Source organism: Clarias gariepinus, chromosome 27, assembly GCF_024256425.1.
Source record: "Clarias gariepinus isolate MV-2021 ecotype Netherlands chromosome 27, CGAR_prim_01v2, whole genome shotgun sequence".
Taxonomy (NCBI): Eukaryota; Metazoa; Chordata; class Actinopteri; order Siluriformes; family Clariidae; genus Clarias; species Clarias gariepinus.
The window spans coordinates 8909405-8932971 of record NC_071126.1 but is presented as its reverse complement, the minus strand read 5'-3'; the positions used below and the strand labels follow the sequence as shown (position 1 = coordinate 8932971).

The 23567-nt window shown below is 40.4% G+C and overlaps 2 protein-coding genes and 1 non-coding gene across 4 annotated transcripts in view; 2 read left to right on the top strand and 1 right to left on the bottom strand.

The window, feature by feature from the left end:
- Window positions 1-1179: 1179 nt before the first annotated feature.
- Window positions 1180-7369, top strand: trib2 (tribbles pseudokinase 2). The gene is made up of 3 exons (XM_053489397.1): window positions 1180-2353; window positions 3488-3780; window positions 5255-7369. Exons 1-3 carry the CDS (start codon window positions 2078-2080, stop codon window positions 5724-5726), a joined length of 1041 nt encoding a protein of 346 aa, XP_053345372.1. The 5' UTR covers window positions 1180-2077; the 3' UTR covers window positions 5727-7369.
- A 5085-nt stretch (window positions 7370-12454) lies between these two features.
- On the bottom strand, window positions 12455-12527 carry trnak-uuu (transfer RNA lysine (anticodon UUU)). Its single transcript has one exon. It is a non-coding gene; the product is annotated as a tRNA-Lys (tRNA).
- A 75-nt stretch (window positions 12528-12602) lies between these two features.
- LOC128514684 (kelch-like protein 29) overlaps window positions 12603-23567 on the top strand; it is a 206952-nt gene continuing 195987 nt past the window's right edge. Inside the window, exon 1 of one of the 2 annotated variants that reach the window (XM_053488488.1) lies at window positions 12603-12745. The gene's annotated coding sequence lies outside the window, so the exon portion shown is untranslated. Of the gene's footprint in view, window positions 12746-21614; window positions 21944-23567 lie in introns of those variants that run through there. The other variant, XM_053488487.1, reaches the window with a different exon arrangement.

The window sequence follows — 23567 nt, the reverse complement described above, 5'->3', positions numbered from 1 at the left end:
CATGTTTGTGTAGATTAAGCCTACAATTAAACATGCACTGGAGTGTCCCCCTACTCTATATAATATATGCACAAATCAGCCATAACATTATGACCACCTGCCTAATATTGAGTAATATTTTGTTAGACCCCTCTTTTCCCACCATAATGGTCATTTACTCTGTATTTTGTCACCTTTCAATCACAAACAGCATTAATCTTTTCGTCAATTTGATCTGCACTATGACTTTTATTGGATCGGACTACACAGGCCAGCTTTTGCTCCCCAAAGGCATGCATCAGTGAGCCTTGGCTGCCCATGGTTTTCCTTCCTTGGATTACTTTTGTTAGGTCCTGATCACTGCAACCTGGGAACATCCCATACGTCTGACCCAGTCCTCTAACTAACACAATTTAGCCCTTGTCAAAGTCACTCAGATCCTTATGCTTGCCCTTTTTCTGCTTCCAATAAAAACATCAGAAAAAAAGGTTGCTGTGTCATACAGTATATCCCTCCCATTTCCAGCCACCATTGTAACAAGATATTGAAAACGTAGCTATTGCGAAAAGGGACAAACTAATTGTTAGACGACTGGGTCCAAAATTGCATCTCTTAGGGGACGTTCCTGATTTGCAGTGGTCAGGACATACAGGACAACAGCAAGGAGCAAGGAGCCAAGACATAAGACAACAAAGAGTCAGCAACTCCAAAACTGCAGCTTTTTGTGGAATGTTTTCAGGCTACAGTGGTCAGGACCTAGCTAAAGTGATGCAAGGACAGAAAACCTGTGAACTTGCAGGAGGGTCATTGATGACCAAGGCTCAGTGATGCACATGGCTAGTGAATTAAAAGAGCTATTGTAGCTCAAATTGAGTAAAATGCTAATTCTGATTTTCTAAGAAAGGTGTCAGAACACGCAGTGCATCACTGTTTTGGGTGGCAAAGGGAGGACTATTCAATATTAGGTGGGTGGTCATAATGTTATGGCTGATCAGTGTGTATGCGCAATACTTCATCTAGGACACGTTATGGCTTCTTCAGGCTGTGCGGTGTCCAATTGGGAAGCGTTTGGGATTCGGCCTCCGAAAGGAAAACCAATCAGAGAGATCCCCGGGTGTGACGTAAAGGGGGCGGGTCGGAAGCAGGTCGCTCGTTTTGTGTGTGCGCGCGTGCAGAGCAACCCGAGAACAGTCAGTCACCTCCTGTGTGTGTGTGTGAGAGAGAGAGAGAGAGAAAGGAAGGGAGGGAGGGAGTGAGTGAGTGTGTATGAGTGGCTGACCTCGCACTGAATGGACTGGGATTCTCAGCCACGTAAGTAGTTAGTACACCGCAGGAGATGATGCCTTGCTGAAATAAGGGATAGGCCTGGGAAAGTCGGCCATCCCTTCTTCTTCTCCTTCTTCTTTTTCTTTACCTTCTTCATCATCTTAATCGTCGCCTGGTCCTGACCATTCCGCAAGAGATTTCGGGATTCTTTTTTTTTTTAGAAAAACGCCGCAGAAGGACGTCGACTCCCGAAGAGAGAGAGAGAGAGAGAGCTAGAGAGAAAGAAAGAAAGAAAATTCCACATCAAGGGGTTTTTGCACTCGGTCCGTGTAGCGTGTGTAGCAGATGGCGAGCGGAGCTGCGTGGAAATGAGCAGCAGTGCAGGAAGGAGGCCGCTGAATGGAAACGGAGCCGTGTCTCAGGAAAGCCGACACCACTGACCGCTTAGCACGTTAGCCCAAAGAGGCGATTCTGCTCGCCTTCGGACATTTAACACTGCTCTCTTGAATTTGCACCAGTTTTTTTTCCTCCAAAAATCTTTGCACTCGTGTGAAGAAAAACCTGCAGTTTCAACCACAGCATTCATTCAGCTCAGGCTTAGATTAACTGCCCCCACACCACAGGGTAACTTTTTTTTTTTTTTTTTTTTTTGCACCGGGAATATTTTTATTTAACATTCGCAAAGCTGTTTACACACACCTGTTTCGGTGATGTTCTGATCGGCGGCGTGTGTTTTTGTGTTTTGCAAGTTCCCAGGCACATTTCTCGTGTACATTTCCCCCTCTCGCGCCCTCTCGCACAGTGCTTTAGGATCAAACCTCATCTAACACCCATGAACATACAGCGCTCAAATCCCATCAACATCGCACGGTATGGGAGAGCGAGGCACAAAGCGCACAAATTGGAGGAGCTGTCTTGTCTACAACAGAGGACTCCGGAAGCGAATCAGAGCTTTAGTCCTAATCTAGGCTCCCCGAGTCCTCCGGAGAGCCCGGACTCCACTCACCGAGTGTCCTGTATCGGGAATTACCTCTTACTGGAGCCGCTGGAGGGAGACCGCGTGCTCCGGGCCGTGCACTTACACAGCGGGGAAGAGCTCGTGTGCAAGGTAAGAAGCGCGCGTGCCACGTCCTAACCTGCACACTGACCTTGCATGCATTTACACGACGAACTGCATTGTGCTTATAATGTAACAAGCATGCATACTTGTTACCACTAACCTAACTACGGAGTACACTACTATCTTAATCCTAATTTGGGACAGAGCCCTGATCAAAGCATAACGTTAGATTGGTGTATATGCTGAACAAGGCCACTCAGGGTCATGTTACATTTCCTATTGCATGAATATGTGTATGGTCATTGACTACTATACTATACTATATAGACTATGGAAAGTGCATACATTGAAGCTGTGTAGCAGTTTAAAGATTGTGTTTTTGCGTGTGTGTTAATTGAATGACAGTTTATGTATCTATACATGTACATCTGTAGATCATAATACCCACCGGATGTGCAGGGAAATACTTAAGAGGCATACGAGTGATTGATCTTTCACATCAGACGTGACAAAACGCTTTGGCAAATGGGCACCGTTACCATGGTGTTCTGCCCCGTGATCATTCGTGCTTGCACACTCTGTACCCAAACGTGCATGTGCTTTGTTGTAAAAAGCCTGTTCTAATAAGGAGGAATCACTGACTAGCTAATCACTAATTATTAAGGTGACTGGGGAACAACAACCCAACACACCATTTTTGTAGGTGGAACGACAAGTTAAAAGTGCATAAAGTAGGAAAGGTCTGCATATATGTGTGTGTGTGGGAGGACCAAAGGTTCATTCATATGGGCAATGAGCCAGATGACACTGCTTATACCTTGATAAGATTTAAGGCTTCGATGGCCGGCATCGGTGTGCTATATTTACCCCCACCTCCCTTTTATGTGCCTGTTACTAAGCAACATCAAAGATCGGTGTCTGTTTCGGAGTCTTAAATTTGCTGCAGAGGTGTATGCCTTGCCTTCCGATGGTGCATGGGTTGTAGTCCTTTTGTCTCTGATCCCCCCTCCTCTATTGTCTTACAAAGTGGAGGATTTATTTATTTATTAATTTATTGAACCGGAGACCAATAATCCAGGGGTCTAAGCGGCTCAGAGACAACAGTAACTTTGCACAACTGTCCAATTTCCTTGGTGTCTAATTATAAACAAACCGTTCCTTTCTCTTTCATTTTTTTCCCAGGTGTTCGATATCAGCCGATATCAAGAAACGTTAGCTGCCTACTTTGTACTTGGTGCTCATCAGAACATCAACCAAATAGTGGAGATTCTCCTTGGAGACACGCGGGCGTACGTGTTCTTTGAGAGGAGCCATGGAGACATGCACTCGTTTGTTCGCACTTGCAAGAAGTTGCGGGAGGAAGAGGCTGCCAGACTCTTCTATCAGATAGTGTCCGCCGTGGCACACTGCCATGACAACGGCCTGGTTCTCAGAGACCTCAAGCTGAGGAAGTTTGTCTTTAAGAATGAGGAAAGGTAAAACATTTTTTTTTAAATGCTCTCTTGCTTTCAGGCTTTACCACTACAGTGCATTAGATGGATATGAACATGAGCATGCTGAGGATCTCCTAATATGCTTTATGATTTTCTTATAATATTGCACAAGCATCATGAACGTCAGATAATGAAACCAGAGCACCAGTGTGGCAAATTAGGAATGTACAATGTAGCCTGCCCACGTGCCTCACCTCTAAAATTAGGCTGATGTCATAGCACTAAGTATCACTTTGGGTGGTCTTCCAGCTATGGAAGTTATGATAGTAGTACACTCAGCCAAATGAATCACCTCAGCTAATTCTCCTGTGGCTCAGCACATGGAAACGAAGTCATTGTGGGCACTGGTCTGAATGTGAGCCCAGTGACCTTTACATTCTCGTGCACTGTACCCTGGGGTGTTTAGCTACAGCTAAAGCCACCCCTCCTTAATAATTGATACAAGACTAAGATGGGAATGGGCACAAGCAGCCAGAGAGAACTGGAATAGGCACAGGGCTATGCTGGGTTCATGACCAGCATTGTGACCATGTCAGTAGGCGTTTGTGACCTCGAGCTGTTACACACAAGAGCCTGGTTTCCTAGTGGATGAAGTCTAGTTTTGGAATAAATTGCAGTGCTAGTGGTGAATCACCATTGTCTTAAAAAAAAAAAAAAAAAAGGCGCATGCCTAATGCGTGCCTGGAAAACTGGCCCTTGTGTTTATGTGTAATCCAGTACTTATTGAAATGGTTGGTCGTGTTTTGCCCTGGTGTCTTTTTCAGACTCAGCATGTATGTTTTTTTCCGTTCTGCAGAAGAGCTATGAGTCATGTACACTGCATGTTTGTCGCGGGTTATTTTGAGCTGGCGACTGAACAGAAACAGCTAGAGGTCAAAAGGTGCATGCTCTGTTCACTTTTACAGTACAGAGGTTTGTTGGAGGTCAAGTAGCCCCGATATCTGAGCTGTAGTTTAGTTTTACCGAATATGCAAAGACACCAGCAATTTTTTTTTCTTCTTCTTCTTGTTGATGGTTTTTGTTATGAAACAGCTAATTTTATGATTTTCATTTTGTTTTCTGTGGATCTTTACTCCAGAGGAAATACAGGGCTTTCCATGTTTATGCATGTGGATGTACTCACCCTGAAAAGGAATGCACGTTTCCTGGTTCTATTGTTTTTGTAGTTTCTCAGGCTTACTTGCATGATCCTTGGAATCCCATGAATCATGGACTTTTTCTAAAATTATATAAAAAGATTATTATTAAGATAATATTGAGAGGGGTCTACTACTTCTCCTGTACCAATAAGACCATTCGGGGGCCGTGATTTGTTTACTTTGTTTTGACATTTTTTTTTTTACGATTTTAAGCTTTGAAAGAAAATTATAAGTGCATCATTCTTCGCAGAATTGAATAAAAGCTTTTTTTTTCCCGCTTTTTTTTTTTAACACCATTTTTTTTATGTGAATCACAGGAACCTTGTTAAGTTGGAGAGTTTAGAAGATACATACCTCCTGAAGGGAAGCGATGACTCTCTCTCAGACAAACATGGCTGTCCTGCTTACGTGAGCCCGGAGATCCTCAACGCCAGCGGCAGCTACTCGGGCAAAGCGGCAGACGTGTGGAGTCTGGGTGTCATGCTCTACACCATCCTCGTTGGCCGTTACCCTTTCCATGACGTTGAACCCGGCTCGCTCTTCAGCAAGATTCGGCGTGGCCACTTCAGCATCCCCGAGACGCTGACGCCCAAAGCGCGCTGCTTAATCCGCAGTATTTTGCGGCGGGAGCCAGCTGAACGGCTGACGTCACGTGAAATCCTGGAGCATCCCTGGTTCCTGGCGGCTACTGGCCTGGCTGGTACTGCCTATGTCAGAGGAGAACGTGAAGCAGACCAGATGGTGCCCGAGGCCAACATGGAGGAAGAGTTGGAGCAGTTCCTCAGCTGAGCAGCACAAAAAAAAAGAAAAAATTAAAGACATTTTGCCACGTGTTTTAGATGACAGAATGCACTCATACAACTGTGTTTATCTTTATCTCCCATTCCATGGAGAAAACCAGAGAAGGTCTGGCTTGATGGTGTGGAACACCTTCAGCAAGAGCTTCTGGGCAAATGCAAATGTTAATGTTCAGTAATGTAGCAAGACTTATAACTATCTTTAGGTTGAGTTTTTGTTTATTTTAAGTGGTGCTCATGGGGTGTACAAGTCATATTAAGCTACGAAAAAAAGAATAAAAAATAAAAACATGACGGCACAGGAGACCTCAGCCAAGGAGAACAACACCATCATCAAGCAAACTGCAACCACTCCTGTTCTGATTTATCAAAGTAGACACCATTGTCTACACGTATTGAACTTTAAAAGCATTTTGTTGGCTGCATTTGCATATTTATTCATTATGTTTTTTTGTTTTTGTTCTTTTTAAGTATATTATTTACACCATTCTGCTCTTTCATAACCTTGTAGGCCAATATGTACGTGGCGGCTACCGGTGGAACTGCAGTATAAGTTTGTAAATTCTCCTTTTCAGACTTGATCCACTTTCCAACTGTGTATTTGCGTTTCTCTCATTTGTGAGACTGCATTCAAACTCAGTCACCCCCCCTACCGCCCCTGTTGCATTAAGCTATTCCTTCTCAGCTGTTATTGCTGCTTATTTCTCCTCTAGCCTGAACCGAACCCGTTTGAGCCTTGAGACATGAGGGGCGCTTGGCCTGCCCGGGCAAAGTGAATGGTCCATTCCATCTCTGTAGACTATCATCTATTTAATTTGTAATTTCATTTTTATTATTTTTTTTTTTCTGCTGAAATGAAAGAGTTTTTAATTTAAAGTAACAACATCTATATTTAAATATATTTGCAGGATTCTTCTTTATTACCTTAGTTTCTGTTTCCACAAATATTGTAGGCAATACTCTTGACACAGGACAGTCTTGATGTTGGTGTTAAAGACTGTCCCAAGGTTTCGAAATTAAACCATCTAACTTAAGTGCCAGTATTTGTGCCCCACGCCACCAATGCCGATAACATCCCTTCTCTTTTTACTTTCGATTTAGCTTTTAACACCTTGTTAAATGATGTTACGACGACTTACACCGTCTCCAGTACCTCATGTTACTTTTCTACTGCCTGCCTAGGTTCTGTGAAATGATCATGTTTTAAATAGGTACATGTGGACATGTTTTGTGGTATATCAATGTTCCTTCGAGTTGTGATCTCTAGTTAATGGCATGTACCCTTTTGAATGCTATAGCCTAGCAGGAGGGCTGGGGAAGGTGTTTTTCCCCCTTTTTTTTGTTTAAAAAGTAAATCCTAGCAAAATTCTATTTTTTAACTGCTAAGAGTTTAAGTTGTGTTTGCAAAAGCATTAGGATTATAAGTATATTTTTAATATGCTTTCAGGTAGAATGAATTGCCCACATTATTTGGTGCTGAGTGAAGGATTTTTTTTCTCCTTTTCCTTTTTTTTTTGAAGGGGTGGGGGGCATGCATGGTGGGATATCTGCCTCAGATGCTCTGATTGTAATGTAATGATTTTGGTGTTTTGTCCAAATTTATTCAGTAAATAAAATGTGACCTGCACACTGAAACGTTTCTTTTACCATTGAATTCTATCCATTAGCGTTAAGATTTTCCATTACTTAATTTTTTTTTCTTCTTTCGGGGCTGTTGTATCCCATTCGCCTCAAGGTTTGATGTGGTGCGATTTTCTGAGTTTTTTTTTTTTTCTTTTCTTCCCTGCTCAACACAGGTATAAAGAGTGGATATTTGAGTTGCTCTGGCCTTCCTGTCAGCTGAAACTGATCCGGCAATAATTGAATCAGCACCGACAGCTATGCTGTGGTCAGATTCATTAAGATCCGTGTTCTCATTTTGAAGCTCTTGACCTGTATTTGCTTTTTACTTTATGTACTGCACTGCTGCCACATGATTGACTGGATTTTTATATGTAGGCCAAAAGCCTTGCTTTTAAAGCAGCATTTTATGCATTCTCCCAGTAGTAGAGCTCATGCTGCTAGATTTGCCTGAAGAGAATCCGTCAGAAAGATTTTAAGACATACATATTGGGTTTGTTTTTATCTAATCTGCAGTTGGGAAAGACCTGGGGTATCAATCTCTCACCACAGCATGTATGTGCGTAAGGATTTTCTGCACGAGAATGCCTAAGATATTTGAAAAGAAAAGCGTGCACTAAATATTTACCGTACTACAGGAATTGTAGCACCCATGCTCGTGGGTTAAGAGACTTGAAATAATTCAGCCTGTCAGAACATTAACCATCACCACCAGCTTTTCAGCAAGTAAAGATATTCGCCCATGGCAAGCCATGAATTTAAAACTTGTATGTGCACTGTATAGCACTGTGGAAGAAATTAATTTATCTTAAATAACAGCAGTCGTTATAAAATACAGTCCTGCAGTGGTTTTAAATGCCTTAAATTAAAAAAAAGGATCCTGGCTTTCTACAGCCAATCATGTATGAATCACTGCTAATTAAAACATTTTAATGGCCGGCTGGAAGGTTCATTGTTATTCTTATAGAGTGAGTTGAGACTTTCGTTTACTGCAATTGTTAAGTATCTTTAATTAGCTCCAATGACGACAAACCTGCAAACTGTTTCCATTGGCAGGACCGAAATATATTTCTAATTTAGTAAACACACACACACACACAATAGGTCTTTAAGTATTTACGATCATACAGTACGTTCAACACATATGAGTCTTGACTTTTCAGAAGTTTAGTTTTTTTTTATGATTTTTAACCATGTTAGGTTGTTGGATGCATCATTTGTCCAACAATTGGAAGACAACAACACACAAAAAAAAATCCCTAATATTTGTAATAATGGTCAAAATGTTATTAGAGTTTGTATTGATTTTGCAGTGTGCACAGGACCACATGAAAGTGTGTGCACGGAGTAGTGACTGCTTACTAGGCTTGTCAAGTGACCTGTGTTGCTGAACAAAAAACATTCTTGGGATGGGGTCAGACCTGATCTCCTCCTACACTGACAGGGTCAACTAAAAAATTCCACAAGGTGATTTTTCTTTTTTTGTGGGGCTCTTGTTTATTGTGCTGTTTCTTTTTGTGTGCATTAGGGTTAAGGGATTAGGGGTTAGAGACCTAACCAAGGAGTTGGATCAGATCAAGGTCCACCCCCTCTACTTTTGGTTCTGCAGTAAGGACTTTAATTTTGCAGCTGTTAAAAATGCACTGTTCTTTGCTGCCCCATAGTGGGTCAGGCAGGTAATTGGTCTGCACTGTGCTTCCACAACTTGCAGGAACAAATCCTCTGCCCAAGGGTTGAGTCATCTTTATTGCATTTGAATTGCACTTCATTGACAAGATGATTTATTTCAGGAGAGACTGATGAAGTTAGATGTTTACTCAAACTTCTGCAGGTAGGGTGCAGACGCTTCACTTGCTTCATGGCTCATTCCTCAATACCTATTATATGGAGAGTATCTGATAAATATAAAGGTATCTACATACTCCATCCAGAAGTATGTTAGGTTCCTGATGATAGTTAACTTTTAGAATGAGGAAGTCTGTAATACTCTAAAGTGCCACAGCACATGCTCTCACTCATTGTCAATACAATCTGGTATTCAGGGGGCAGGGGGTAGGGCTAGAGACTATCCCAGGAGAGTTAGGGCACACCCTGGACAGAGTGCCAATCCATCACAGGGCACACACTACAGGCAATTTTGGAAAACCAATTAGCCTAATCTACATGTCTTTGCAAACTCCAGGCAAGCAGAGATGGGAAACAAACCCGGCCCTGGAGGTGCAAGGCAACAGTGCTAACCACTACACCACTGTGCCACCTAGCACATACTTTATTATCATCATTATTTTCTTCTAGCTACTAACCACTTTTGTTTTTTCGAAAATGATGAAAGCTACACTGAAATGGTGAAGATGACATTTCATTTCTTCATATTTATGATCCATTGCAATGCACTAGCAAGAAAACAAAGAACAAATCTAGACACTTATTCTAAGATATAAAAGTATATGCTAGTGTGCTAATACATGCAGGCCCTTCATGATTAATGAGGGGGTGACATGGTGGTGTAGTGGTTTGTACTGTGGCTTTGTATCTCCAGGGTTGAGAGTTCAATTCCCACCTTGGGTCTGAGGTTGTGCTGTTTGTATGTTTGGTCATGGTTTCCTTAAAATGTCTAAAACATGCGGATTCTAAAATTGCATTTGCATGCGGATTCTAAAATTGCATTCTCAAAATATCTATTGCATGTGCTGTGATGGATTAGTTCTCCGTCCAGAGGTATGACTCTGGACAGGATAGGTGGTAGAAGAATGATGCTCATTATGCTGTGCATCCCACCTAAAAATTATTGATGGATGTAAATACAAAGTATATAATGCTATAGCTGAGATAATCCTCCTAAAAACATACTGTGGTTTACTTTTTTTATTTATTTTTTTTTTTGGGTGGGATCCGTTTTATAGATTTAAAATAATAAAATCTTACTGGCATCAACACCAAGATCTCCTTAAGATGATTTTAATATTTATAGAATTTTTTAACAATTTACCTAGATAATCAAGTATCAAAATAATCAAAGTTGCTCTCACAGAACAACCGTAATGATTTCAACCTGCCTTTCTGTTAGTCACTGAGTAACATTGTGCTAGATCAGCTAAACCATTAGCTGTCCTCATCCGCCTGGACCTGTCAGCTGTATTTGACACAGTGAACCACAAGATTCTATTATCTATTCTTACAAGCCTTGGAATCTGTGGAACAGCATGGCAATGGTTTGCTTTTTACCTACAAGATAGGTCATATAAGGTGACCTGGAGGGGATCCACATCTGCCCCATGCAGACTCTCTACTGGTGTCCCACAGAGTTCGGTTCTTGGTCCTCTTCTGTTCTCCCTCTATACCTGGTCTCTTGGTAAGGTGATATCATCGCATGGCTTTTCATGCCATTGTTATGGAGATGACACGCAACTTATTCTCTCCTTTCCTCCCTCAGACACTCAGGTTTCCACCCGGATCGCAGCATGTCTGGCAGACAGCTCATTCTGGATGACACCCCATCAGCTAAAGCTCAATCTTAGGACAACCGAACTACAAAGTTAAAAATGGCCCAGCAGCAACTTACCTCTCAGCTCTAATCACACCACGCACCGCACCACGTTCCCTCCGATCCTCCAGCACTGCTTGCCTGGTCCCACCATCTCTGGTAGACATGTCTACCATGATGAATGTCTTCAAGGAAGACATTCATCCAGACTCTTTTCTGTTCTGGCACTTACTGCAGGTGGTGGAATGAACTTCCTCTAGATGTCTATACAGCTAACTCAGTGGTGAGACACATTGAGAAATATAATACATTCCAATTAATCCCCTCAATACCCTCGGCCATCATTGTAGGTCAGTAGCTTATGCTATAGAAAAAGAAGTGCTTAAAGTATTATTGCTTGCAGCAATGTATATTTACAACAGAACTGTTTCTACTGTATCTACAAACACTTGGACAAGGTTTTAGTTGATTGGGAAGTGGTCCAGACTGTCCCCTACTCCTGTGAAATCTATACTCTCCAAACTAATATACAGTAGAGAACACTTTAAATAATTTGTAGCCTAGCTCATGTAAGGTATCTAACTTTAGACAGCAATAAAATGTTTAGCAACGTATAATGGTCGTTAGGCCGGCACAGTGGCTTTGTGGTTAGCACTGCTTCTGTAGGGCCAAGGTTCGATTTCCGTCTCAGGGTCTGTGTGCATAAAGTTTGCATGTTTGGTGGGTTTCCTTCAGGTGCACCGATTTCCTCACACAGTCCAAACACATGCAGGTTAGGCTAATTGGCTCCTGTAATGTGTGTAAAGGGGATTCAGGCGTTAAGCCGGCAACCCAACCACTTAAGTAGTTGCCACAGAAACGATGGATATATCTCCAGGGTGGGAGTATCTATCGCTTGATGTGCCGAATGGCATGTGGACAGACCAAAATACCAAAAATATCTGAGGTTAGACAGCTGACAACTGTACTGAAGTCTTGTTTATGTACCAGAACATGCAACCAAACTCAGATAACAGAACAAAAATTCTCCTGAGAGTCTGTCTGTTCAATTTTATGCATTAAACCTATCACACATATAGCTTTATTTGAGACAACTTGTTTTAAATCATTAGGGTGCCAGCTCTACTTGGGGAAATGTCTCTAAGTAGTCACGAGGGGGCGCCAAATAACGGCACATGTAATATATCATTTACTGTATTTATATTTGTTGCATATTGTTTGTCGTGGTAACTAATAAAATATTAGGACCAACTAAGAGCACCTGAATATGAGTGATGACAAGGATTATAGTTCTGATAGTGCTTCAACCACTATTTACAAGACAAATCATGAAGAATGACATTGCAGTTTTCCTCGACGCTTTGAAAGAGTTATTTACTTGGAATGGTTTAATAAAACCTCCGTTTATATCGAATGTATTTTCGGAATGTACACTTTTTAAAATACATTTATTTTACATGCTTGTATCAAAAAAATAAATATAGCTTCCAAACATAAATTACAAAAAGGTCAAATCTACTTGTATATAGCCAGCTGTGTTAGCAACTATAGCCGCAACCACACTATTCTGAAGACTGGCTACAAGTCTAGTACAGTTCAGGAAGAAATAGAAACACCGCCCGAACAGGGACTTGAACCCTGGACCCTCAGATTAAAAGTCTGATGCTCTACCGACTGAGCTATCCGGGCTCTGGAGCTACACACGTACAGTGTACAGTTAAAAGACTTCTGTCTGAACTCGTGTTTTGACACGTGAGTCCTTGTGGTTTTACCATACGCTGGTACACTTGTAGGGTATTTAAAGCCTTTAAAGTTTTATTAGTCGTTTCTAAAGAAGCCTCAAAGAGGCTTGATGTATTATTGTATGCTCGTTAGAAAGGAATCCATGCATAACTGCATTAAAAAAGGTAGGGTATGTTTTTTTATTCTTTCAATAAACCAAAAGAGCACTCAAAAACACATTCCCGTGTTTAGTGTAACATCAAGTGGCAAAAAAGAATTCTAATAACCAACACGTTTATATCTATAAATTCTAACACAAAATTTTATATATTTTTTTTAAATAGATATCCATATTTTTTTAAAAAAAATTTTGTTTTATATTTTATATATAGTGAATTCTCTAAGGGAGCAGCTGAAAGACTAACCACACCATTTTATCTTACAAAAAGGTCGGAATAGATTTGAATAATAAGGGTTATTCTGCCCTCTAGTGGACAAATTGACGGCATTGCAATGAATGAAAAACTCAAACAGATCCTAAAATGCACAGACCAGTGATTCAAGACTGGTAATCTTCTGTCCTGATCTAATCAACTTCTTTATGATCTTCACTATGAGGTTCAATTGGAATGAAGAGGCACTGGTACCACCGGAAGACAGTGACTTCCCAAACCTGCACTAAATATTAATGTTAAAGTTGTCAGCTTGCAACATTTCTGCATTCTTACATTTTAGCTTTGTAAACAGCTTGTTTATTATAGGCCAAGGTGAAATAGATTAACTCATGTAATAGATTTTAACATTACAATTTTATGTAATAAAAGTTAGTAGCTGAGTGGATAGTGTTGAATATAAATTTAAATTTAAAAATAAGCTGATCAGTTTTAATGTAATCAATGATATTATTATTTTTGGTTGGAGCCCAGGTATATGTCTGTCTGTCTTTAAGAAGGAGAGAGTTGACGTACAGAGCTCTTTGCCTAACTTTAATTTAGCAAGGTTAAATCTTACAGGGGTGGCACAGTGGTGTAGAGGTTAGCACTGTCTCCTTACACCTCCAGGGTCTGGGTTTGATTCCTGGCCAGGCTTGATTCCTGTCTCTATGTGCATGGAGTTTGCATGTTCTCCCTGTGCTTTATGGGCTTCCTCCGGGTTCCTCCCACAGTCCAAAGATATGCAGGTTAGGCTAATTGGTCTTCACATACACCTGTAGTGTGTGAATGAGTATGTGTGTGTGCCCTGCCATGGATTGTCCAGGGTGTACTCTGACTCATGCCCTAAGACTCCTGGGATAGGCTCCAGGTCCCCGCGACCCTGAATACAGGATAAAGCAGTACAGACAATGAGTGAGTGAGTGAATCTTATGGCTTGTTTACACTAAGTTGTACTTCTTTCGTCGTCGGCCAAATACACTCCCTGTTCGGTAATTGGAGAGTGAACCACAGGTGAGAAATCGAAAACTTGGATCGGATAGAAATTGAGTTTTGTTTTAAAATGATTCTGACGCGTCATAATTCACTTATAATACTTTAGCTGTGTCATTTCAGCAGTGAAGATATTAAGTAAAAATGTTCAGTTTTTTACTTTTCTAATTAATATCTATTGGTGCAGGTGTTTGTGTACATTACGCAAGTAGCTTATTAGTAGCTTATTTTAAAGTAGATTATTAAATCTGGTACATAACTGTTTATAACATCGCTTTTACTCAACATTTTGATTTCACTTATGGTGCTGGTTAAATTTCAGGCAGATATCGAATTACTGCAAAAGTTTCGTTCATCAAGTTTTTGCATGGTGAAATTATGTCGTAATAGATAGTTATATAACGATTATGTAGGGAGCAATCTGTGCCAGGGGGACATTTTACATAACACATAACACATACTTTTATTTCTGTTTCTTAAGGATTTTTCCGTCGTTGCTGTGTCTTCTGCATACTCTGTGTATTTTACAGTAAAAAATGTGTTTATGGGCTTGTTTTTACTGGCTCTGTTGAGTGACGCGTGTAGCCACATCCGTGCAAAAGCACTAAATTAGAAAAAAAGAAACATAATTAGGTGCATATGAAACTGAAGTGCTGATGGGAAGATAATACTCTTATTCAGGTACCCTCCAGAAAGGTAGGAACATGGGAAAGTGTCGAATTTTGGAATTTTTAAAAATGCAACAACATTGTTCACACGCTAAAAAAAAAAAAACATTAACCAGGCAACTTCCTAACTTGGGCTTCTGAAAATGTGATTCTTAGAAGACCTGGACTAAAACTCCATAATAGACATAATGTGTGGCACATAACTACTCAGAACTTCTACTTAACATTTTGATTTCATGAATGGCACAATGGTACTGCCAAAATTTCATTAAATTTTGTCTAGCCAGTTTTGCGCAATGCTGCAACAAATTCTGGCTGGACAGACATACTGTACATACAGACAGATCTATTTTTTTTTGTCCTCCAAAATTATAAAGATATAATTAAAAGAGTGAGTTCTTGCCAATTTGCAATACATTATGAACTACCGCAATGTGACAGATGTGACTGCTACATGAATAACATACAGTGGATCCCTTCAATTCAGGCGTATTGCACTGTATAGTAATTCATTTTGACCCATTCTCGTGGTAGGCACACTAGACTGAAAGCACTGCTTTTAGTGCCATTCTATAAATGTCTCAATAAAAAAACAGTGGCTAGTGATTCTTTGTGCTTCGAGAGCTCTTAAAATTCACCCAGCCTTTAGAGTATGATAGAAATGAGTCAGAATTAGTATGAATCCATAGCAGTGCATGGAATTAATTTCAACTGCACAAAATATGGACACTGCATTGGCTAAATGAATGCTTTCTCACACTGTATAATGATGTTTGCTGTGCTCAGAACCATTTAGAGGCTCCAAGAGCACAGCAGGCCATAACTGCTGGTTATGGCACGATGATGATCCTTTCCTGCTGCTGGAGTCCCTCCATGGTTATTTATCTTTCTTTTTTCCACTCGTCTCCATCCTGGTGCCAGAACAGAAGCTGCTCATAACGAATCCTGGATGCCAGCTAGTGCTAATGTTTCATTTAGTAGTACATCTTTTTCAGATCCAAATAAAGTGTGGGTTCATCCATCACTTTGCTGAAGCTCACAATGCATTCTGGAGAAGTTCTGTTACTGAAGTCTATAGTTAGGTTGATTTTAACCTTTAAACAGGTCATCTAACCAACCTGATTTGGGGATATTAAAATTACTCTTAAGATGCAACCGAGAGGTGGCACGGTGGTGTAGTGGTTAGCACTGTCGCCTTTAACAAGATCTTTGTCCTGCTGCATAACCCAAGTGTGCTTGAGGTCACAAACTGATGGCCGGACATTCCCAATCAGGATTTTCTGGTAGAGCACAAAATTTGTGGTTTCATCAATTACGGCAAGTTGTCTAGGTCTTGAAGTCCCAGACCATCACACTACCACCACCAAGCTTGACTGTTGTTATGATTTTATTTTATTATTATTATTTTTTTTAATAAAATGCTGTGTTAGTTTTACGGCAGATGTTATGAAATGCACACCTTCCAAAAGGTTCAAATTTTGTCTCATTAGTCTACAGCATATTTGCAAAAGTCTTAATAATAATCAAGATTTGCATTATTTTTGGTCAGCAGTAGCTTTCTAATTACAACTATCCCATGGTTGCCATTTTCCCCCATCTCTTTCTTATTGTGAATCATGAACACTCACATTAACTGAAACAAGTGAGGTCTTTAGATGTTGTTTTGGGTTCTTTCATGAGTTCTTGGATGAATTGTGCTTTTGGTGTAATTTTGGTAGGCAGGCCATTCCTGGGTAGGGTTACCACTGAAAAAAAGGCTCTCACTATGGTTGACTTGAGCCTCAAAGCCTTAAAAATTGCTTCATAACCCTTCCCAGATTGATAGAAATCAGTTTCTCACCTGTTCTTGATTTCTTTTAATTGGGGCATGATATGTTATTTTTGCATGCTTCACTTTGTCAAACAGATTATATTAAAGTGTTTTCTTGATTTAGGAGGTCCAACAGTAATCAGGCCTGAGTGTGGCAAGTGAAATTCATCTTAGCTTTCCAAAGAATGTGGTTAACCACAGTTCATTCATGATTTAGCAAGTGTTGGGCAATTACTTTTTCACATAGGGCGAGGGAAGTTTGGACAACATTTTCCCCCTTATTTTTATTTAATAAACAAAATCATAATTTATAAACTGCATTTTGTATCTACTTAGAATATCTTCGTTTAAACGTTTAATATTACAATTTGTATGGTAATCTAAATAATTTAAGTGCAAATATTCAAAAAAAAAGGGGGGAGGCAAATACTTTTTTACAGCACTGTATATGAGAGAGAGAGAGAGAGAGAGAGCTCATCTTGCACATATAAGTATTTATGCTTTTGTGGCCTGCAATCCTTCCTATCATCTTTCCTAGATGATTTTGTAATGCACTTCCTTGGTTGTGCCACTGTTTAAGTACCTAAACACCTCACTTTATATAAGCATTATGAATTCCACCACTCACTTTAACAAGTTAAACTGTTCTAGTAATAAACAACTTAACTTTCTCACCTTTCTCTGCTCAGTTAAATGTAAGGTACATGTAAATGAGTTAGGAATGCCATCCGTCTTGTGACATATACACACCTTTCAACAATCATTTCAGTCTTAACCAGTAGATGGCATAAAGAAATATTAATCAAAGAAATAACACTCAAGTTGCAAGATAATGGACCTGCTGGAATCTGACAGTTATTTCATGAGATTTCATTTTAAAAGAAGTGCATAGCAAGCTTTTAGACAAATTGTATTTTTGCTGGACTTTATTAAATCGTGCACAAAATGGTTTTAAAGCAAATGGAAAAACGAATATTTAAATGATTAATACTAAGTGTTACTCTCTCTGTCTCACACACACACACTAAAACGTGAATTGCCTAAATGTGTATTTAATTGCGTATTGATCACATTAAAATGGAGTGCAATCAGTTTCTACAACTGAATATATTCCTTATATTTCCAAATGTTTTCATTCTTTCTATTCCTACCCACTCTCATATTAACTATAGTCCACGAAAACTAGTGCTGCACAAAAATGAAATTATGTCTTGCAGTATAATGCACCCCTAATGTATTTTCAGTGTATTCCTATACAGTGACGTTAACTCACTGCTTCACCATATCTACAGCAGACATTTTGGCTGCTGTGGCTTTGTTTTTGCTTCTCAAGTGGTCAATTATATGGTCAGTGAACAGTATTATTGAGGCCTCATGATGACAGTAAATTGGTGAGAGACTGTGTGTGCTGTCTTAGCCCTCTCACACCCTTTGTCAATACCCAATTATCTTCCCTGTTGCCTTTTCCCTCTGATGGTGAATTCTGAAAATAGCAATGTGGAGCATTGTCTCCTAATTGCAGCTAACACTACTCACTTGCTGTATTGATCATATATTAGAGGCTCCTCCTACGCAGGAGAGGCTGCCTGGAGCCATGGTGAGGATTAGGGGTTGTCTAGTCCATTCTCCAATCACCATCACAAAAGACTTCCATTAGTGTGCATTCACATGACGCTTTTGGGAATGTATCCTTAAGGAACACACAGAGGGCCTTACATGCTAGACAAATGGACTCCTTGGCTTTTTAGTCCAGGTCTTCTGAGAATCATATTTATCAGAAGCCCAAGTTAGAACGTTGCCTGGTTAAGGTTTTTTTTAGCGTATGAACAATGTTTTTGCACTTTTAAACATTCCAAAATTTGTCACTTTCCCATGTTCCTACCTTTCTGGAGGGTACCTGGATAAGAATAGTATCTTCCCTTCCGCACTTCAGTATCACATAGCGAAAGAAAACTTTATGGCATTCTTTCGAACTATAATGTGTCTAACCAATCAAAAGTCCTAAAAATTAGATTGTAAAGCCATTCCAGTGATTACTAGTGCTCAGTACCGTAATACCATGGTCTATAATAATACCTTCCTCTGAAGGACTCTTTGATTTAATCAGGGGGCTAACTTTTAATGAGCACTTCACTCCCTTGCACTTTTTTGAAAGGCAGTACAGAGGTAAGTCTGTGCTGATGGGACTCAGGTTTCGATCCCGGAAGGGGCATGTGCAGGAATATTGGTTGTAAGGTCTCTCAATATCCCTGTGCTACATAAAGGACTAACTTAGTATTCTACAACACAAAATGGCAATCTTGGCAACATGTGATGACAGGTTTCTACAAAAGAGACAACATATTCTTCTGACTGATATATTACTATAATATCGTCTTACTACAGTATAATACACAAAGGACTCACTCACACAACATTTTAGGAATTAGGTTAAGGCTTTGTGCAGTAAAAATGTTGATAGGGACTATTTTCAGTACACTGTCATGCTGTTATCATGAATATCTTGTCGTAAATATGTTGATATTATGCTGTGCATCATCAAGAAATAATGTTCCCAAATACAAAGTAAGTAAATACTCTGCAAAGTAAGTAAATATGCATCAAGCTAATATTCATTATCCGTCATTAATAGCCTGCCTTCATGTCTGCTTCTGAACTGGCACGCCTCATTGCTCTCAGCTACTGAATGCCGATAAGCCTAATTTCCAAGCTCACAGCAAGGAGTCTGAAAGACAAGAAAGGATGCTATGCTTCTTGGCAATGTATTCCTTTTACCTCATCACTCAGTTGCCAATATATATTCAAGGTGACTTGGATATTTTACAATCCATTTATGGAGTTGAATGTGTCGTGGAGTAATTAGTTAGCTTGACATGACTGAAGGGTCTGACTCAAGGACACAGAATGTTGCCTGTGTAATAAGCTCAAAACTGCTTATTAGATCTATAAAGTCATAGAAGAACTAGGCCTAGGAGAGGATACCTTTAAAAATATCTGTAAGCAAGTCCCTTGCTAATGCACAAAGCTACAGTGTGGGAAAAGCACCACGTGAACAGGTGAGCAGCTCAGTGTCGACTTTCCCCAGTGACCAATTATCCAGAGCTGTTTGTCCACATGGTAGAATGGCCTGTGCTCATGTGGGGGTCAGCAATTTGGGTGTTGTTTGGATCTCCCTTTCCCAGATGTACAAGGTTTTTGCTAAGGTGATGTGAAACACAGGCTGCACATTGAACTGGAGATAAGGCTGCACATTGGATTTAGAAATAACACGTTTTTCTTTTAAAACTTTTTAGTTTGATACCTAGGTAGAGAGGGAACTCACACCCTCTGCATGCACAACCACAGACAAAACATCACTCTTTGGTAAAGCCATAGAATACCTGCCAGGGTCAGGTGTAAAAGCATTTTCACAGCAGTTGGAGCCCAGCGAATGCAGTGTACTGCATCCCATGGGTCCATGGAGCTCTCCAATGCACGGTGAGCTGCATATAAATGCTTAAAATTTCAAACACAAAGAAACTGTAAACATCTGCTCCCAGGCTGGTAAATTAAAGACTGATGGAAAATTGACATTCGTTGTACTTAATAATTCAGAAGATGCTACCTTCAAAATTTAACATTCTGTGATGTATTATATACTGGGTATGTGGAATCCATATCTAGGTATAAGTTACTTATAGAAATTCATTAAATTTGGATAGTGGGTAGGTCTTTCATAATTTTTATATAATTATTTGAGCTAACTGTAATAGTTTGAATGGTTCGGGTCTAACTGTTAAATTTTACATTAATATGGTTTCATATAAAGAAAAGATCTCTTCATTTAGTTTATCTATATAATTAAATCTCTGCATTGTAAACTTATTGTTAAATCTTTTTTTTTTCTCATTCAAAAACAATGATTTATGAACTATTTGTGGCTATATAAATAAGGTTATACAATAAATTAGTATCTATTGTTTAAAATTCCAGTTAACAAGCATAATGTGTATTGTTTTCATGTTTAAATAATTTATATGTTCATTGTACATTAACAGCTGTCCGTTGTTAAGGTGAACATGCATTATTATATTTATATTACATTGATTATAAAAGACTGTTAGACAGACACTATTTCAGAATTGTGTCAGGTCTATGAAGTAACACCTTTACTTAATCGTTTGTTTTCAGGATGTAGGGATGTGAAGGGTTTCCAGGAAGAAGTATATAATGCAGGAATGCATCCTGGAGTTTATAACAGCGTATTAGGGACACATTTATTCTCACATTTATTCATACCTATGGGAAATTTAAAGTAGACAGTTCACCTACGAGAAAGTTTTTAAAAGGTGGGTGGAAATCCAGAGAACTCGGGAATGAACATAGGAAATTACACAGAGAAACACCACACAGATGGTGACCCGCGTTTAGGATTGACCCCACTAACCTGGAGACAGCTATATAGTGCTAAACTCCAGCTGAAACAGTATTAATGCCTAATGGTTATTAATGAGGACTGATGGAGATGGGGATGACATTTTGGTATTTTGATCGGTCCACATGCCATCCAGCACATTAGGCGACAGGAATCCCTGTGTGTACATACATTGTTTCTGTGGCAGTTACCTAAGGGGTCGGGCTATCAGCTCGATGCCGGATTGTCATTCACAAACTACAGGCAATTTGGGAACACCAATTGGCCTAAACTGCATGTCTTTGGACTGTGGGATGAAACCGCTGTACCCAGAGGAAACCCACCAACCACGGGGAGAACATGCAAACTCCACGCACACAGACCCCAAGGTGGGAATCGAACCTTGATTCTGGAGGTGCAAGGTGACAGTGCTAACCGCTACACCAGTGTGTCACTTAAAAGGAAATTAAGGAACAAAAAATATGGAGGCAAATTAAAGTTAAGGGTTGGCCAAAGTACCTATCTGCGCCTGTGTATGTGTGTGTGTTTGTATGAAGGCGTTTTAAACTCGTGAAATGTGCTTATAAAGTTTTTCTGGACAAACTTACTTTGAGAAAGTATGGCTAAGCTGGTGTTGCCTCAGCACAACTTCGGTCTCGTGCAAACACGAGAGCCTACAGGCTGCGCTTTAGGGGTTCAGTCGGCAGGCGGCGCTGACGTCAGCCTGCGCGCGCAGCCCGAAACGGACAGTAAAAGAGGGGAGGAGCGGAGCCGGAGTTAAAGTAGCCGCGCACGGTGCGCGCGTGAGATACACGGGCCAAAGCTTTTTCGTTCGGGCATCTCCGGGTCTCGGGGCTGGGAGCGTCTCTCTCTCTCTCTCTCGGCACTGTCAACTTCTGCACGGCTCCTCTGAAGGACAGACACGGGGCGCCAGCGACGTAAAACACCGACGCCGGAGAAGATGCTGGCGTAGTTTGTGCCGCGCAGTTAAACAGCAGAAGGTGTAGTAGTGAATGAGGAGCGCGCGCGCATCCGAGCGACGGAGCAGCACAAGGACGCGCGCAGAGGCTTAGGGAGCACTTCGGGAGGTGAGGCGACGTCCCTGATTCACTGCTGGTTTCGGCTGAATGGTTGTCACTGGAGCACAAGGCGCGCGCGCATGTGGTTAACGTAGAGTCCCGGTTATTGTCCGGGGTTTAATAAGAGCACCGGTGCGCGTGCCATCCTCCCCAGATGTCATCATACGCGCGCGGGGTGTGCGGCGTTAGTGCGGTGCGGTGCGCATGCGCATTACGCTCTCAGCCGGCAGGGAGGAAAACTTGGTGTTGTGATTTTTGAAAGACCAGACGACGGTGTCTTTGTTTTGTGCATCTGGAAAAGAAAAGAAAAGAAAAAAAAAACCGTCTCAGTAGGAACGAGTAAATAGGAAATTATAAATGAATCTGTCCAGTAATAAGTTTATGCACAGTGTTCAATACAGAAGGTAGATTTATTCTTTGCGGAACTTGGTTGTAAATAAATAGGTAAACTGGCTTGTATGCTAGTCTGCATTAAGTATGCACTGATTTTATTTTTTTTCTATTTTCAGATAACCTATACTGATGATACTGATACCAGTTACGGGCATCATCTTAGTCCTCTAGCCAAATGTAACAGTCTTTAAGCTTTAAGAAATATCAGATGCATGATGCTAGTGCACTTTATGATCTCTTATGATCTTTTGTAAATATGCCTGATCCAATACTCATCTCTAATCCGCTCTGTACATGTAAATTGCTGCTTAATTCTGTGATTGATGTCAGGCATTATGAGGACATAAACTCGTGGTCCACTTTTAAAGGAACACCTGTACACCTGCTCCTTTTTGCAAATATTCAGACAGCCAATCATGTGGCAGCAGCTCAATGCAAAATAATAAAGCAGATACAGATTAAGAGCTAATGTTCACCTCAGACATCAGAATGGGGGAAATGTGTGATTTCTCTGATTTCAACCTTGGCATGGTTGTTGGTGCCAGATGGTCTGGTTGTAGTTTTTCAGAAAATTCTTATCTCAAGGGATTTTTTACACACAGCAGTCTCTAGAATTTATACGAAATAGTAAAAAAAAAATACTGTGAACAGAAGGTCTGCAGGCTAAAACATCTTATTCACGAGAGAGGACAGAGGAGAATGACTGGACTGGTCTGAGCAGAACGGAAGTCTATTGTAACTTATATAATCACTCTTTACGATTGCGATGAACAGGAAAGCATCAGAATGCACAACACATCAAACCTTGAAGTGGATGGGCCAACACTAGCATATGACCACATCAGGATCTACTCCTGTCAGCTCAGATCAAGTATCTGAAGATCTCATGGGAGCAGACAAACGAAAAGTGCACAGTTAGGGGCTGAAAAAAGTCCAGATGAGGCAGCACAAACCAATCTGGCCATTTTCCTCTGATCTCAGTTATCAAAATTGCATTTCCACCCACAGAACTTTTGCTCACCTGGTATTTTTTGGGTCCACTTGTGTGTGAAAATCTCATAAGATCAACAGTTTCTGAAATACCCGTCCATCTGGCATCAGCGTCCATGTTACAGTTAAAGTCACAGAGATCACACTTTCCTCTTTTATATATTTAATATGATAATATTAATTGAAGCTTACGACCAGTATCTGCATGTTTTAAGACATTGTCTTGCTATCAAACTATGTGTATCAGCTA

Bases quoted from the DNA above. Each gene is read 5' to 3' on its own strand.
- trib2 (XM_053489397.1), top strand. From the start codon at position 2,078: ATGAACATACAGCGCTCAAATCCCATCAACATCGCACGGTATGGGAGA. The intron at 2,354-3,487 runs GTAAGAAGCGCG...TTTTTTTCCCAG, and splicing joins GGGAAGAGCTCGTGTGCAAG to GTGTTCGATATCAGCCGATA. The intron at 3,781-5,254 runs GTAAAACATTTT...TGTGAATCACAG, and splicing joins GTCTTTAAGAATGAGGAAAG to GAACCTTGTTAAGTTGGAGA.